Here is an 18,472-nt window from a genome sequence, read left to right as displayed (position 1 = left end):
AAACAAAACACCATAGAATAAAAACAAATTACGAAAACTAGATAAGTCAAAGCCATCAAACTTAAAATGAATATGTTATATAACAGTTCAGATTACATGTACTTAGAATGAATAATTCAATTTGGGGGTAGTGAAATTTCGCAAAAAAACTCAGAATCTGATGGCTTGAAAGTGAACAGAACACGTTACTATATACTTCGAAAACATGCCATTCAACGTTAGGGAACATGCAAACTTAATATTTGTCACCATTTCCACCAAGGCACGAAGTGATAAAAACACAAAAACAGCCAAAGAAGGCAAGATTCAAACACAGAAAATGATAGCAAAATGATGATGCCCAACTAAAAATATTAGCTTCAAAAGAATTAGAAACAGGGGCAAAAGAAGTTGCGGAAAACAAGCTTGGAAAAACTAGCTTGAAAAGCATTTTCACATTTTTCTAATAAGTTGATTATTGTATTAATAACTCATGTAAGACGAAAATTAACACTCCAAATAAACTTTTTTTTATTGTAATCAAAATGTCAAAAAGTGGCTCAACTGCGGATCGAAAAAGTAATTCAAGTTCAAAGATGACCATCAAAAACAAACACAAAAAAAGCCGGCAGATCGCCAGAAAATATTCGCAATATCTTCGTAGATCTGCAGCTTCTAAAAGATTCAGTAAAAGAAACAACCACAAACCGTTTTTTAGTAAAGGCTGAAACGTTACATTTTGATTAGAAATCCGTTTTAATTATCGCTGCTTCAATCAAATGCCCTCAAATAACCTTCAATTAGGGTGGCACACATTCACTTGACCTTATCTATTTGAAATAACGAAGAAAAGTCAAATTCAGAGTGAGGAGGTCATTTTTGAGAGTGAGATAAGTCACCTGTGACCAAAAATTAATCACGCGAATTGACAAAAAAAAAAATCGCTCCCTTAAGAGTGAGAAATGATGTCACGCACAGATTTCAATTGAAATAGCATTAACAATTGAACAAAGTGCAGCTATGAAGTGATTATGACGTCAGTGCCATATTATGTTATATAAAATCAATTACAAACGCAAAACTTCAAAGAAAAGAGACAAAGATCATTAGTTCAAATCGATAGTTTTCAATTTAATTAAAAGGGCCATTAAAATTATGGGTCCTAGGAGACTGTTTGATAGAAATATGCTAGAATGCTAGAATGCGGAGAATGCATACATAGTGAAAGTAAAAAAAAAACTAATTCACAATTTCAGAAAAATCGAAAACTAAATTGGAAGTTCTAAAATCAAAAGAAAAAAATTGAGGTAAAGAATTTGGATTTCTTGTTATTAAGCAATCAAGGTTTAGGAACATTACATAGCCATCTTCCTGACTCAGTAAGAAGTGAAAACAGCTCAATTACAAAACAGTTATCGCCAAAACCAATTCAATTGGCAATAAAACATAGCCAAAACACCGATAGTGAACCAAAAGACCTTTTATGGTAAATAAACTCAAAGTACAAACAAAAAAAAACTTTGACAAAAACCGCCAAAATCGAATTATTATGTGTGCAATTTTACAAAACAAAAACACGCGAAGTCAAAAAGAGGCATCCAATTCAAGAATTATCAAAAAAAAACATTAACATAATTACTATTTTGGTAGAAAAAAGTTAGCTCAAAGAGCGAGCCAACAATAAAAACTAATGAAAAAATCAAGAAGGAGAAAGAAATAAAGGCTAATTTTGTAAATGAAACTCATCATTAAGCTCTCAGAAAAATGGGGGCATCAACTTCAGATGGTTGCATAATCATGCGGCATCGATCAAAATTAACTTCTACAAAACACCCAGTTACAAAAAAAAAATTAGGCCAAATCGACAAAAACACGGCTAAAAACTGTCATCTATATGCGCCAATCTCTCAAAAACTCTTTTCAAAGTCAAAAGGTCATTTACTGAATGCAGCGCATGAACAAACACTTCTCTCCGTCAGAAAAAGACACACGGCATATTTACTCATTTTTACTATAAGTTCAAAACGCCGCCTGAAAAAATAGTACTTCCGGTTAAAAAACCTTAAGAAAGCCAATACTCCTCTCCGAGTTAAAAGCCAGGAGAAGGCCAATAATCGCTCCGGCTATTCATTGTGGGCTATAAAAAAATTAAGTTTCAAGAGCGCCAGAAAAAAAATAGCATTTCAGACGTGCACTAAAAAAGACTATGGAAAAATGATATCAAATAACAGAAATGTCATTTCTTTGACTTATCGCTCAGATGTCAATTTTTTTCAGAAAAAAATCAAAAACTCTATGTTGCTTCGAATAGCTGTCCTAACATAACCTTTATTTATAATGATATATACTCGATTGACGATTAAGATTTGAGAAGGAATTCATTTTTGAAACTGAGGTAAGTCACCAGTGACCAAAAATTTTTTCTCAGAGGAATGTACAAAAAACTAACTCTAAAAGCAAAAAATGACGTCTATCGTTCAAGAAAAAGCAGATTTTGAAGTAAGCCTGACAGCATATTGTCGTAAGGTAAAACTTGACGAAAGAAAGAACAAAGCCAGAATTTTTCCGGAGCTAACTGCAAGCGTCGATACATGCCGAGGCATACCACAGACCATGAAACCTACTGGCACACAGCAAAAAAAGTGTAACGCCAATTTTAATTGGCTAAAAAAGTTCAAGCAAAACTTTGATTTCAAGGGATCCCAAAGTAACCACTATTGAAGTAAAAACCTAGTTATTTGAACACCCTTCTCTGCATTTCCACAATTAACCATAAAATTGTACTTAAACATTAGAAGACAGAAAATTTGTAGAAAGAAAATATCATCGTTGATATTACTGAAGCAAGCAAAAACAGAGAAGCAATTCTTGTCCTGAGAAGCCAATTGAAAATGATTTTACGAAATAATCCATTTCACAAAAAATCCCACAAACAAACAGAACTTCAGTGAAAACTTATAACCGGGTAAAATTGTACTATTGAACATGTTATCTAGTAAAGTTGAAGACACAGACAAAGTTTGAAAGATGTACAAAAAATCGAACAGCAAACAGGATTAAGAATTCTTTCCCTAATAATTATCCTGGAAAATTAGGTCCCTTCTGCATCTCTACAGGATTCTATGAGCAAGCCGAAGGATTCTATGAACTATGAGCCGAAGGATTCTATGAACTATCGTAGAATTTGAAAATAGAAAAAATGGGGTGTCAAAACTTAATGGGGTGTAAAATAAAAATATTACTTAAATATTACTTATAATAATCTCTCAAAGGGTACACTAACGGTAACAGAATTCAACATCTAGCAAAAAAATTAATTTAACAGTGTAAAGATTAAAAGTCGAAAAATCAGAACTGAAAAACACTGAAGAAACTAGCTCTACCACGAAAAACTTTAGACAAAATTATCAGCCAATTTGTAACAGTATTTATAGCAGATGATTAGAATTGCATATCACTAAACAAAATCAAAAACAAATAAAATAGAAAAAAAGAGGGAGGCAGCATTCTGGAAAAAATTGGAAAGCTCATTGGACAACAATTGTCATGAACGTTTACGTATTTACAATATGATGCAAAAAACTAGAAAGCTCACGCTTAGAACAGAACGTAAAAATATCAGAAAAGGGCATCTTCAAAAATTTAAATAAACAAAATGAACTTACGAAAAAATTTTGAAAAGAACAGAAAGCCAAATACAACAGAAAATGAATTCATTATATGGCTTTGACGGATCACCACATCAAATGAGTTTTTCTGTCACATAAAAACGCAATTAAATAAGGAGATTCGAAACTTCAAATTTGTTGACAAAATATCAAAAACTTTAAAATTGATAAAACAATGAAGCAAGAATAGGTTGAATTTGAAAACAGTGACGTACTTGTGCACGAAAAAGCTTATTCTAATACATAAAAAAAGTTATCGATCTTGTCAAAACGTGAGGAACCCATTTTGTTACTCTAATCATAAACCATCTAACGTCGCATGAATTGCTCTCGAACGACAGGCGCGGGCAATTTAATTTAGGGTGTAGCTTATAAGTTTTTTAGGTGCAGAAACTGGGACCTGCTAGGGGTTTGAACCCCCGACCTCCAAGATAGCAGTTAGACACCTTAACCACTAAACTATAACGCACTTGTTGCTCTACCGATATTAATCAATTATATATTAGCCGCAAACTTCATTTCAGAGTGAAATTAAAAAAAGATTTAATTTCACTCTGAAATTTTAGGGGGCAATTAAAAAAAGATTATATCAAAAACTCTGATTACAAAAAAAAATCCGTTAATACCAAATTAATTGGAAAAAGTAAAAAAATCGATTAAAAAATTGGCATGACACGCATTATTACGGCCTTTAAAAACATCTACATAAATGTAATAACCTCTGTAGAGGGTCATATAGAGTGGTGTAAAAATACTCCAGCTGCTTTTATTTCTCCAGCGTGATTTAAATTTACTAATTTGATTTTCTCATTGATATCAAAAAGTCGAAAAAGTGAACAATAGCTAAAAAAGAGAACTCCCAATATATTGTACCCCCCCCCCCAGTTACAGAGCACATTTCATTACATAGTTAAATCATTATCTAAAAATAGGGGGGGTGCAAATAATATGCACCCACTAAGCTAGGGGCACAAACGGAAAATATCCAAAATCTTTGAATTAAAAAAAATGAAGCCGCTAATGACAACCACTATCGGTGCTTTTTAATGAAAAGGTCAGTAGTGAACACTCTGCTTTTTGGCCAAGTTGTTTAGCCATCAACTTATATAAATTGGATGAAAAACAAAAACCTTCTAAAGTCCGACGAATTGTGTTTGAGTAGTACGTGAGCGCGGAGGCTCAGTGCATGCGAAGTCAAATCTCTCAAGCGACGAGCGAATGTTTAAGGACAAACTATCAAAACTGACAATTGGAAAAATTGAAATTGGACAATTTCGAATGCAATGATTGCCTCAAACTTCGTTAGAGAGCAATTATTAACCTTTACCCGGAGAGCGAGTCAAAAATACTAACTGAAAAATTAAAACGAAATATGAGAATTAATCTCTAGTGAAGATTTATTTATATTTACTGAGTAAATTCGGCATACAATTTGGCCCAGAAAACCTACAGGACGTACTTTGTTTTCATAAGATTTCATTAGTGTTTAAATAATCTGCATGGTACAATTTGTGTATTTCAGCTTTTTATAATAACCAGAAAAAATTATATTCAGTCAAAATATATAATTTATGTACAATTGTCTGAAACTATATTCACATGTTAAACATACGAAGCAGAAGCACCGAATGGAAGATATTATACATTCTTGGTGAGCTTAAAATATCCCAAATTATTTATTATTAGAGTGGCAAGAAAGTCTGGAATTGTTTTCTTTTGTACAACAGAACATGACCGCTGAGAAAAAAAAACAAATCCAGACCCGAGCTTGAGAAAATATTTATTGCACGTGTTTCCATCTGTAGTTCATCCCCCCAAAAAAGAAAACTCATGAAGGGAACGAAACGTGAGCCACTTCATCAAAATATTGTTAGTTTCTTTTCTTGAATAAAATCTGTTCTGTCAAACTAAGTAACTCAATTATATTTAGTAACTATATTTAGTAGATGGAAACAAGATACAATACTGCATCCATAAAAAGAAATACCTTTTCTTTAATTTCTTAATGAGCAGAATTCCTTTATGTTAACCTCGGAGTTATAATTGATTGTCGACCACTATAATCCGCATTGTCTTATTGCATTGGCCCTATAATGGCGACCCGATAATTGACGACTATCATGAGGATCATTTCGAGTCTCAGCAGCACTTTTCGACATTCAACTTCATGATGATATGCAACAAGATAAAAGCATGTCTACAAAAATATTACAAAGCACTGAAAAATTCTGATAATGATGACATTGGTACGGAAATGTGAACTGCGATAAGTGAAATTCGTTACTCTTTATTGAATCATCGCTTATTTGAAATTTACAACTTTCACCAGAAGTGACACCATTCTCACCCTACTGCTATTGGAGTTTGTGTCACCGCCAACATTTGATAAAGGATTTCTTGGACAGAAAAAGGAAGGCCAGGATATCGGCAAATATGAGGACATAGAGCACGGCAGGCCAGCTGACGTAACTGCTGACAACTCCAGCCATCAGAGGACCAAGAGCAGCACCTACGGATCCCGTTCCGTCTATAATGGATGTGACAGTTGCCAGCGCACGTGAATTGCCACCCAAGCTGGGATGAGTGCCTAAAACTCTAACCATTCAATGTCCTAGACAAAACCCACTTATAGTACAGAAATTTATAGAAAAACGTTTTTAATAACATACCCGGCAGATTACCGGAAAATAGCCGCCGTTGATTCCAATAAGCATGATTGGGATTGAACGAATAGAATATATTGAAAAAAAAAGATTTTTGTACAAAAATATTATTAAGTCCGATTTATTTTGATGGCATTTCGTAGTTGAACATACTTCTGTTTCTTAGAGAGAGGCTACAGGGGCTACTATCAACACCAATAAGCATTAGAGGTGGTAACTAAGACTCATAGGAACGACGTTTAAATAGCGGGCATCTAAAATTGGGCTTTATGGGTTTATCCCGTTTCTATTTCTGACTTCAATTTTTTATACCGACTCTGTTCATTTTGAATTGCTTTGCTTAGCAACTGATGTTCAAATTCACTTTTAGCAGAATGAGAGAAGAGAGAAACTAGCCTAGAGAAGTCAAAAAGATTTGACGCAAAATGTCGAAAAAGCGGCAAAATGGTAAAGCGAAAAAAAGTTTGACGAAGTAAAAAACATAGCAGGACAAGTCCTGACGTACAATTCAAAGAATTTTCATTGAATTAACGAACAACTAGACCTAGAACAGACAATTAGTGAATTGGGAAAACCATTTCTAAAAAAATTAGATAAAAAACAAAAAAAAAAACAGAAAATCGATGTCAAAATGCTGCTAGTGAGAACAAAAAACCACTAGTGAGATATGTAATTTTGATTCTAACAAAAAACTAGGTCCAGAATGAGCTGTAAATGGATTGGGAAAACTATTTAGAAAAAAATCCGATCCAAAAAATCGAAAAAACAGTAAAAATAAGAGTGAAATTGCCGCATGTGAACAAAAAACCACTACCGAGAAACCGAATTTTTGTTCAAACACCGTTTTCTCACTCTACTTTAAAATTAGAGCGAAAAAAATTCACGCCGCAAAACCACCCGCTTTTTCGCTCCATTTCCTGTTTCGGCGTGACCAAAATCACTACGCCAATTTGACTTCAAAAATCATGAAAATGTGTGAACAGATCTTAAAAAAAAACATAGCCGGAAGAATTCCGGAAACGACTCGAAGGAAAAAACGAACGCCCCTAAAAAACATAAAACTTAGTCTACTGATTGACCACAATAACTAACATAATGCTTATCCTACTGAATAACACTTGTCACTTTAAAACAAAAAAAAGAAAAAGAACAATGAAAAAATAACTGACCAGAAAAGACGATAAAGCACGTGATAAAAATTTTACATTGAGTTGCAAGTTTAAAAACAACTTTTGGCGAAAACCCGTGAAATTGGTTAAGTTTAATTTTGTTGAATCACTGCTATTTGAGACAAAAACCAAACACAAATTTCAAGTAGAATAAACGAAGGTAAAAGAAAGGAAATGAAAAAAAAAACCAAAAATATTTTCTGTAAAGAAACAAAAAAAAATGGCCACAAATAATGAATCAAATACCATTATGCTGAAATCAAATCATTATTTCAAAAAACTTTTAATACTACATCTGGTCAAGTGTCCACCAATCCAAATCATAGTTTATTTATATGAGTAAAAACGAAGAACGAAAAAAATAGAAAAAAAAGTTAGTGTTTAAGAAAAGTTAGAGATATTTGTCATTGAAAAGTGCACTAAATATATATTAACAAAACCTCTAGAAAGGCTCCTATCAAAAGCTAGACCACTAAAAACTAGCAAAAAGCAGACAATCAGAAGAACTCAGCAAAAATTCGAAAAAAAACACGAAAATTTGCGGAACTCTTCATAAAAGTTACTCAATTATCTTTAACAAAATTATTCAAAACTGAAATCAAAATCATCAACACGCATCAAGGACAACTAATTTGGACTATAGGCATCCCCAAATGCTGTAAAAAATTGAAGAACACAAAGGGCATTTAAAAAAAAATTGAAAAAAAATCATAGAAAAAATTGAGCTTTTTTTAATTTCACGGGAGCACACAGACCCAAAAAACGTTAATTGGAGCGAATTAGTACTGGAAGACTTCGAAAACAATAGGAAAGTCGAATAGGCTGAAAAATTTTTCTAAGTTTAGAAAAAAAACGAAAAACAGCAAAAAATTAAGAAAAATAATTCAAAATTTTTCAGTTTATTGTCATTTTTCTAAACAAAAAAATCGTTTCTAACCTAAGAGAATGTAATCACTTGGTATCTAAAGACTCAGTTACTAACATGCGTCTATTCAAAGTCATTACAAATCATTATAACAAAACAAAACGCAAAAAATTGCTATAATTCGCCTAAAATTCAGCAAAATAGCTGAAAAACCAGCAAAATGGTATAAAAATCTTATTAATGACCAAAAACTTGCGAACTACTCTTAAAACAACCCTAAGCATCACACAATATCATAATCAGACCTCTAAACCAAAAAAAATAACAAAAAAACGGTTTTAAAAAGCCGCATGTGAACAAAAAAATTTCGCTCGCTTAGAGAAAATTTTTTCACACATCAATTTCTCGCTCACTCAAAAACAGCGGTATGAACAAAAACCACTCTCTTTTTGCTCCGCTCTTCAATTTTGTTCAGCACAAAAGCCACTCCAAATTTTTTCACGCGTTTCATTTCCAGCTTCAAAAATCACTCCAATAAAATTGATTAAAAAAAGGACTTCTCCAATACTCCTCTTCGAGTCGTAAAAAAGACAGCGCCCCAATACAATTCAAATTCTTTGAATTGTAAAAAAAATACGAGCGCAATAATAGCCGTCTGAGAAGATGAGGGCGGCTATTAAAAAGAATAAAGGACTTTGTTTATTCATCATGTGTAAACTTTATAATTTAAAGATCGACAACGACTAGCTTTTTGATGTTAACTTGCTGCGGGACAACCGAGCGCTAAAATACACGCCGAGCGCCATCCGTCGAATTTAAATTCAAAACTCTTTCATGAAGCAAAACTAAATTGAACGCTGTTTCATAAAGCAGAACTCATCAGGTGTATTAACCTAAATCAGCGGCGACAGCTGTTGTGATGAGTCCGTATGGTCCATTAACAAGAACCCCACATATGAAGAGGAGGGGAGTTGGGTACATGGATCCATAGCAAAGGTACATGTAGAGAGCAGGAGCTGCCCAGGCCAACATGGCCGCGCAAACAGAAGACCTCTCACCAGTGTAGTCCGTAACTGCACCTAAAATACAAAAGCCACGGTGGCTTCTCTTGCTGCTGGGGGGGGGGGGGGGGGGGTGTTGGGGCTTGTCAAAAGGGGTTTCAAATAGTGGAGGGTGGAGGAGTCCTGGAGGGGTGGGTGGGGGAAGGGGATAACCGCCTTTCAGACTATGAAGGCGCTAGGCTCTAAGAGAACTCAATGCCCTCACGGCATTACTTGTTTTCTGCTTTTGAGGACGAAAAGTCAAAAGGGTCAGACGAAACTTGGTTCAAGCGAAAATTCGCATAAAGACCACAGGACTAACATAACTGCCAGTTTTCGTTTGAGAGCAATCAATTACTCCACCCATCCCTACTGGCCTATAAAATTACTTCCCCGCGCATGTACAAACGTAATCCAAAACTGGCCGCTATAAACCGCACGGTGAAAACAGGTTAAATTTAAGGACTTTGCAACACCATCCGGATTTCATTTCACGCTTTTGAAAAAATTAATTCCTCATCTCTTAGAAAATCATACATACCCGAAATACTGCCGCAAAATAGCCGCTATTGATTCCCATAACACCGATTGGGATTGAAAAAATCAATTGATTGTTGTACAAAATCAGAGAAAACAAATTTCACGCCGCAAAACTACTCGCTTTTTAGCTACATGCACACTGTTCGGCGCGACCAAAATCACTACTCGAATTTGACTAAACAAAATCGTCAAATTTATGAACAGCTCTTAGAAAACACATCAGAAGTCCTGACCAACAATTCAGAGAACTTTTATTGATTAAACAAAAAATAGACATAGAACGCACTGAATGGATTGAGAAAACCATTTCAAAAGGAATCCGGTCCAAAAATGATTTTAAAAACTCACGTCCAATTACCGCATTTGAACAGAACACCAACAACGAGAAAGTGAAATTTGTTCAAACACAGTTTTCCTCACTCTACTTTACATTTTGTGCGAAAAAATTTCACTCCGCAAATTCACCCCTTTGTAGCTCAATTGCCTGTGTCAGTGTTTAAAAACACTTCTTCGATGTGACTAAACAAGGCCGGAAGGATTCCGGAACAACTATAATTCATCTTTGCCAAAAATAAATGTACTTTCAAAATTATACTTCCAAAACCCAAGAAAGCAGTGAAAAAAAAACAATTTAAAATGCCAAAAATAAGCCAAAATTCAATTAGGTTTTTATCTAGCATAAGTACACCAGCAAACGAAAAACTTTGTTTCAAGCAAACGACACTATATAACTGCTCTCACAATATTAAGCCGTCCAAAACAGCTCACACACTGATTAGAAACGTTAATGAAAAACGCTTTGAACAAAAAGAATCTTCATTCAAATCTCATTAGAAAATGGCTAACAAATATGCTAATGCAGTTAACAAAAACAATGCAGTTAACAGAAAAGGCAACAGAACAAGGCAATGATAAAATGTCGTTAAAATAGGATAAAATCCGCAAAATAACAGAACAATCTCCTCTCAATAGCGTAAGAGTACCTTATATTACCAAAAAGAAGCAAAAATCTATCTAGCCTAATTAGTGGCCTCTGTAGGCCACGTGTCTTTCTGTCTTTAGATTGTCCTGGCAGGCGTTTTACTCGTATTCATTCTTGCTATGAGTGAGTAGCAAAGGTGGTAGCCTAACCTGCCCCTGTACTTTAGCCAAAGTCCACATTGAACTCCGCAAATTTTTTAAAAACTTAGTCAAAAGGATGGGTAAAAAGTAAGGCTCTAACATCAGTTCCTGACCTTTAGTAGAGGCATGATCAACAGCACTCAAAGTGAAGGAGACCCAAAAGCACTCAAAGTGAAGGAATTAGGTCTGGGGAACACGTGACAACATTTTTCTTGATCAAAATTTTTGCACTTCGAAAAATTTCAAATGCAATTTTGGGTAAAAAAATGAAGTTTTTTTAATTAAATTTTTTCCAAAAATCATAAAGCTCTCGTCTTCTTTGAAATGCAGGCCCAACTATAGGTCATAGGATTTCTAATTAACCTTTACGGAAGATTGCTAAAGATTATGGTTTCAAAGGCAGAGTTTTAGAAAAACGGTCAAAAAATTCTGTTAATTTTTTCACCAAAACACTCTTATTACAACCGACATGATTTTCCACGGCAGACAATGTTCACTTTGATGAAAACAGTGAAAAAAATCAAAATTTTGAGAGAAAAGTGCAAAAAATTTTTTAAAAAACGCATAAAAATGGGTCAAAAATGTACAATATCTGAAAAACTGGAAAAGTTAGCAGAAAACTTTTTACGTGGATCAGAGTGCAACTATGATTGATCAAAATTCTCCCTTATGAAAGGCGTAAAAATTAACACAAAAATAAATAAAGCAAAAAGTCACAAAAATTAGGCAAAATTAAGCCCAAAATTTGCCAAAAACCCATGAAGGAGAATTTCGATGGAAAAATTCACCAAGGGACTTCTCATTTTCTCGGCGATTCTGGGCCGCATGCAAAAAACTGGGAAAAGTTTAGACAAAGTTTTTGAGATCTCGATTTTTTTTAATCGGGTTATATAGGTTTCGTATGCCAGACCGGGTGGGTCCCCTACCCCACCCTCACGTCTTTTGGGTTGCAAAAACAGCGGCCACCAAGGCAACCCGAATATTACGAGTTGAATCTACAATAACCTTTTAGATAAGATAAAAATTCAAAACTAGAAAAACAGCTTGCAGAGCCGAACGTGAACAAAAGAAATTGCCAGCTTAGCGCACAATTTTTAACAGCTACGTCTTTTGCTCTGCTTCAACAGCAGATATGAACAAAAAAGGCACTCTTTCTTTTCTTCTCTCCAATTTTGTTAACCAAAACAACCTTTTCAAATTTCATTCAATCTGAAATTTCGATTCTTTTGCTCGCTCGCTTATCAAAAACACATAGGCGGCAGAGTTCCGGAAAAGAATCAAAGAGTCGTCTCGGCAAAAAAAACATTTTCAATTAACTGTTACATGCTGAAACGACCAAAAAAATATGTCAAAAACTTTAATTAGTCCTTGATGAAAAAACAAGTAAACCTAACAGCAAAAAATCCCTTTTTATGCAACTGAAAACATAAAGTTGCTCACACCGCAATGGGTAAGTACTGTCAGGCTGAAAAACCGTTCCATTTTTGAAGAAAATTGAGAAACTGCAATAAAATGCGAATTTCATTTTTCTCAACTACAATTAAAATATGAATCTTAACTACGACTACTTTGAGCAATAGGCGTCTTTTGAATTCCGAATAAGTGCATTAAAAGCAAACAATGGCCAAAAAATTTGTGAACCAGCGTAAAAATTACCAAAAAAGCTGAAAAACTTCATAATACATTAAAGCTCTAATTTATTATAAATTTTAAAAACGCCATCTGCACGTGATTAGAATTTTAGGCTATTCAAACCAGTAGGACAACAAATAAAAATTTTCAGCAAAAAAAAATCGCTTGACAAATCAGCGCGCGAACAAAATTTTGCTTGCGTACACAAAATTTTTTCATACCTCGAAAAAAGCGGTATAAAAACCATCATTTTCGCTGCTCTTCATACTTGCTGAATACTTAAACCACTCCAACATTTTTTACCCGTTTCATCTCCTGCTTAAAATTCACTCAAATAAAATTGATTAAAATAGCCTTCTCCCACACTCCTCTTCGAGTCAGAAAAAAACAGAAAAACCATAACGCCTCTTAGAGTTGTTGAAAATCGACAGCTCCCTAATACAATTCAAATTCTTTTAATTGAAAAAATAAGACCGCTATGATAGCCGGCTGTAAAGATGAGGGCGGCTATTAAACATGATATTTTATTTAACAAGGTTTATTCCTTTTAAGGCACTTAGGGTTCCAGGAAACATTGACCAAAATTCTGAAATACAGGCAATATTCTCTTACGATTCAATTTAATCATCTGACCTGCAATCATGCATCCAATAATTCCTCCGAAGTCAAACAAGGTTGACAAATTGGCACTCTCCTGTGGACTGACATTGCCAGAGTGTTGGATGTAGACTGGCAGCCAGAACAGGAATGTGTAACTGACCAGTTTGTTGAAAAAGAGACAGAGAGAGTAGGTCACCACTCCTGGGATCCTCAGAGCCTCTTTGAAGGACACTGGAGGGTGTGAAGCCACGCTGTCCAACGATTCCTTTCCTATATCATTTATAAACATCTACAGGTTTTGGTTTTCAACTATCATTTACAGCCTCAACTTCAACTTCAGTTGTATTCAATCTACAATCATTAATAGGCGCTATCCCCCAGCAATTTGTAGTAAAGCTATGCCAATTGTGCAGTTTCAAAACCCAAATTGAAACAAAATACTTCAGATAATAGAATTATAAAATTGGAGAGAAAAAGGACAGAAAGCAAAGCTTGACAAACAAGTTACATCAAACTTCGACAACAGAAAAGCTAAATTGTCTAAAACTCTTCGATTTCAATCACTTCCCATAATTCTGATTGCTGCCGATCCATAATTCGATCAGAGATTTTCCCCGATATGAGCTTAATTTTGTCACGTATTTGGAGTTAAGTCAGTTTCAACACTTAGTGAGAGTAGGATGTATAAAAACAACTAGCAGATGACGTCACTTGTTCAAACCAAAATAAAGAACATCAGAAAAAAGTTTATCATTTTTCTATCTTCCATCGTTTCTGAGGTGCGGAAATTTTCTACAAGGATGAGATACAAAAATACCAAACGATCTAAAATTTTTTTAATACAGAACTAAAAAAGCGCAATCATAAAATTATAACTGTAATTTAGTTTAGCAGATGCGAGTTTTTTTTTTAAAAAAGACACTCTTTGGGAAACCTATGTGCAAATACAGCGAGAAAGAGAGCTAAAACTTGAAATTAACTTTTCTCTCGAGACAGCCTGTCAAAATAGAGCTTTTAAATTTTCAAATAAAGCAATATTCAAATTTCATAGTTAATTCATTTTAATAGTAGTAAATTTTAAAATTCACTACTATTCTACAAAAATTTACCACTAGTTTACTACTATTACAAAAAAGTTACAAATTTCTGGAATGTATTATCGCGCACCAATAGGGGAGGAGGAGCGAGGACAATTTGGCAGCAAAGATTCCTTCTGCTCTTCGGAAAAGTTTCCAGCAGAGGCGACAGACAACAGAGAAGTAGCACCCGAATTAGGAGGTGCACCCTTAGAGGGCGAGCCTCCTACTCCAACTGCCAGCTGTGACTCACTACTCGACCGCCAGGGTTTCCTCCCAATGAAGTCCTCGTCCTTTTCCTTGGCGTCCCTCGAATCCTGGCATCCAACATATTCCGGGAATGGAACCAGAAAGAACAGATCGATGATGGCAATTGAGGCAAGGATGACGGCTGGGACTATGAAAGAAAGTCCCCATTGCGACTCAACCCACATTCCCGCAATAATCGAACCTGTAATTTACAACAAAACCCGACATAAGTTCAAACGCATTTCTCAAAAATCTTAATCAAATGTTAGTAAAAACCTAAAAACTAGAGAGAAATTCTAAAACTAAAAATATGGGAATTCAGCTTTTTTTTTCCAAAAATATTTTAGCAATTGCTGCAAATAGAATAATATACAAATGTACAGGTTCACCGATTGAAATTCTTGTTACGTTCATAGCATAATTGAGTCTCACCCAACGGAAACAAATTTAGCCAAGCAGATTCAGATTGAGTTATCCAAAAATATCCCAGAGTGTGCAATCTTGATATGAAAAGAATTGAAATAGCAAAATCCATTGAATGAAATATGTCAGAAACAAAATTTCCGAAGAAAAACTAACCTAAAATATTGCCCACTGATACGTGCGAATTCCATATTCCCATTACAAAACCTCTGTTCTTTTTCCCACACCAGTTACCCAGACACGTGACCACAGCGGGCCAGCCTGAACTCTGGAAAAACCCTCCAATAAGCTGAACTGCAAAATAAAACCAGTACACGTGAACATTTAAGTAGAACCCGCATCCGAATGCAGCAGTAAAAATTGCACTTAAAGTTGCGCCAATGAAAATGAAATAGCGCAGGTCGAATCTCTCGGCTAAATGTCCGCTAACAAACATTCCGAAAGCGTATGCGAATAGATAAACTGAGTCTAGGCCACTGAATAATGCCTGCCCGTTTTCTGCGTTGAAAGGAGCCCAGCCTGGTTCCACTGTTCATTACACAAGGTTGGCATTAAATTGTCTCGCAAAATTTCCTTCTTAGCCATATTGAAATTTAGGAATTTTGATTACAGGCTACTCTTTAGGCTGTGCTGAAAAACCAAGGCTAGTAAGTTCTAAAAAACCAAAAGGCGAAGCGCTGAAGGTATGTTTTGTATTCGGATGTCAACTGTTGCTGACGTCGAAAACAACAGATGGTGGAGAAATTTGACATTTTAGAGGTTAACCAAATTTATAAACCATTCACACCTCCTATTAAAAAAATCAAAGAAAAAGTACTTTACATTTTTAGTACAAGTCTTAAACATAGCCATGTATATGTTGATTTATCAGCAAATGCCAACCCTGTGTTTTGGGAAAAATCTTTGTAGGATCTTTCTCAACATGCAGAACCGTTTTTACAACACTTATCGGTTTCCTCGACAGGTGAAATCCGCAATAGGTTATGTACGTTAATGTCACTATTAGAAATTTGAAGAAAGAGTTCCTGAATGAATATGAGCAAGATTTCTGAGGCAAAATAACTTCCGAGAGGAATTGAGCTCCATGACCAATTTTGGATCTGTTGATGGTTCTTCGTTTTTCTCTGATGACAATATCGATGACTGAGTCAGAAGGCATTCCTATTTAAAGAAAATACTGCTTGTCAATGAATGTGAAATTAACTTATAGATAGCGAAAGTTTAGACCTGATAATGGCTGCCCGATAGCGATAATGCCTTATAGATAGCGAAAGTTTAGACCTGATAATTTCTACAGTAGCATAAAAAAACACAGAGCGGACCAAGTAATCTACTTCAAGACCTTGGGACCACAATGTTGAACACAGAATTTCTTTTTTGGGCCAGGCACAACTATGCAAAACTACCTCATCCATCCGCATCCCCCATACCAATCAGGTCTGTAGAAAGGAAATAAAGAAACCAATATACACAGGACAATAATCTAACAAAGCCAGCACTTACAATGCAGATACTGTAGCTGATAAAGACTCGCTACCAAAAAATTTCTGCTCTAGATTGGAACCTGTTATGGCACCACTTGCAAGGTTACAAGACAAACAGCTCAATTTCTACAGGAACAGGAAAACTCTTTCACATCTATGGCAATATTCAGTATGAGGAAAAACAACCGAAGTAAGAAACGAAAAACGAAATCTTTGGTACGAATCGAAAATCTTCGAGAAATAATTTACTGGTTAAAGCTTAATTTTACCTCGTAAAGCCCATATTCGAGTGGGAGACAATAATATTTTTTAAGTTCCAGGCTCTTAGAGAGATCATTGCAAAACAGCCGAAATGCATTATTCTAAGAAAGTGGAAAACAACTGGAAAGCGTCCATCTCAAGATTATGGAGGAAGCAATAGGATTATGAACCCCTATTTACCAAAAGAAAAATCGGTTACCATTAAATCGATCACTAGCAGCTTTAAAAAACAAACAAGGTTGGAACACAACCTTTACGCAAACAAGAATTTTGTGAAAAAAACTATGAAAAAGATGCTTAACTGAAAATCACGCTTGCTCTAAAAAACGACAACCAAAATTTGGAGAGCGTAATTTTTCTAGAGAGAACAGTAGACAAAGCATAAAAACAGCCGAGGAAAAAACAAACCGACTAAGCTCGAATGAATTGCTCTGGAACGACAGACGGGGGAATTTAATTTAGAGAGGGTGTAGCTTAGAAATGTTTTCTGGAGTCAAAAAGTCGCCCCACAGGGGGCTTCGAACCCCGGACATGTTTTTTCCAAGTCTAACATCTCAGCCACTTTGCTACAATGGCATTTATCTCCGTTCGCTCACATTCGGTTTTAGCGACGAACTTTATTTTAGAACGAGAGCAACTTAATTCACTAAAAATGAAGAACTAAAGTATGGAAAAGTCACTCAAGAAGTCAAAGAATGTTCTGGATCAAAAATGCAAAGACGGTCAAGCAAAAATTTAGCATAAAAAAGACGTAAACGTTGCCTCAAACTCCAGAACTTTGAGAACTTCGGAAACCTACAAATCTTGAACTTGAACGTAAAATTAGTCTTTTTTTATTAATTGAGGTTTAATTTAACCTGGGAATCAAAATGAGGCAAACATTTTCTCGACAGAGGCAGTCAGTCAGGAATATCACGATTCAGAATCGCGGAAACCAAAATTGTAGACAACTAAAACCAATTGGACTCGAAAAATGACAATTTTTCCAATTTGTCGACACCTGATAAATTTCTACTAGAATGAACGCAGTCACGCAATCAAATCAAGGGTTGAACATCAAAATAAATTTTTGAAAAATGTAGTTTAGATTCTGTGTTCAAAGAGGCAGCCCAAGAGCAATACCAATGGAGCAACGCAACTTATAGCACAACCGGTAGTTTCCCATACAGTCTGCATACGTATCGAAGAAGACTTTAAAATGAGCTCCTTCTAGAATATTTCATTTTTGCGCTCACAGTCCTCGTGGGTCGTGTTCATGTCTTGACGACTCGTGGGACTTGATATGAAACTATCGCAATTGAACAAATTATGACGATCGAAATTCAAAATTAATAAGGGGGTTTATTTGCTATCAATTCAGACTGCGGGTTTTTCGTGGGGGTTTAATTCCTAGCAGGCAATTTTTATCACTTGACAAGCAGTACCTAGCGCCATCCCTGATTTAAGGGTTCTTTCGCTGTCCGAAAACGTTCCATCAAGATAGTTGTCACCGTGCTCACTGTCCGAAAACACAAACATCTGAGACGGCGACTTGTGTGTCATTTTAGCCTCAATTAATTTGGTCGCTATTGATGATCTTACAGTATAAATTGTAGCGTCATTGAGAGTTGATATTCCATCAGAAGAGGTCGAATTTTATCATTGATTTGCAGGATTGTATTGCCATTGGTCAGTTGTCATGACTAATCTAAAATATATAAA

The 18,472-nt window shown here is 35.2% G+C and overlaps 1 protein-coding gene across 4 annotated transcripts; it reads right to left on the bottom strand.

Moving 5' to 3' along the window:
* Positions 1-5,094: 5,094 nt before the first annotated feature.
* LOC142351137 (glucose-6-phosphate exchanger SLC37A2-like) lies at positions 5,095-18,472 on the bottom strand. Of its 4 annotated transcripts, none has more exons than XM_075403234.1 (8): positions 18,353-18,472; positions 18,196-18,289; positions 15,909-16,187; positions 15,183-15,554; positions 14,446-14,805; positions 13,312-13,548; positions 9,238-9,423; positions 5,095-6,234 (listed from the first exon to the last, which is right to left on the bottom strand). In XM_075403234.1, the coding sequence occupies exons 2-8, from the start codon at positions 18,287-18,289 to the stop codon at positions 6,017-6,019; spliced, it is 1,746 nt and encodes a 581-aa protein (XP_075259349.1). In that variant the 5' UTR covers positions 18,353-18,472; the 3' UTR covers positions 5,095-6,016. The 4 variants fall into 4 exon arrangements, with proteins under 4 accessions (XP_075259349.1, XP_075259348.1, XP_075259347.1 ...); XM_075403233.1 differs by having other exon boundaries at positions 18,196-18,269; XM_075403232.1 differs by having other exon boundaries at positions 18,196-18,472.

This window comes from Convolutriloba macropyga, chromosome 12 (genome assembly GCF_964194025.1).
Source record: "Convolutriloba macropyga chromosome 12, txConMacr16.3, whole genome shotgun sequence".
Taxonomy (NCBI): domain Eukaryota; kingdom Metazoa; phylum Xenacoelomorpha; order Acoela; family Convolutidae; genus Convolutriloba; species Convolutriloba macropyga.
The sequence above is the reverse complement of the archived record's forward strand: the minus strand, read 5'-3'. Positions and strand labels throughout refer to the sequence as shown.

Bases quoted from the DNA above. Each gene is read 5' to 3' on its own strand.
- LOC142351137 (XM_075403232.1), bottom strand. From the start codon at position 18,313: ATGACACACAAGTCGCCGTCTCAGATGTTTGTGTTTTCGGACAGTGAG. The intron at 15,555-15,908 runs GTTGGCATTTGC...TGTAATGAACAG, and splicing joins GATTTTTCCCAAAACACAGG to TGGAACCAGGCTGGGCTCCT. The intron at 14,806-15,182 runs GTTAGTTTTTCT...TGTAAATTACAG, and splicing joins ATCAGTGGGCAATATTTTAG to GTTCGATTATTGCGGGAATG.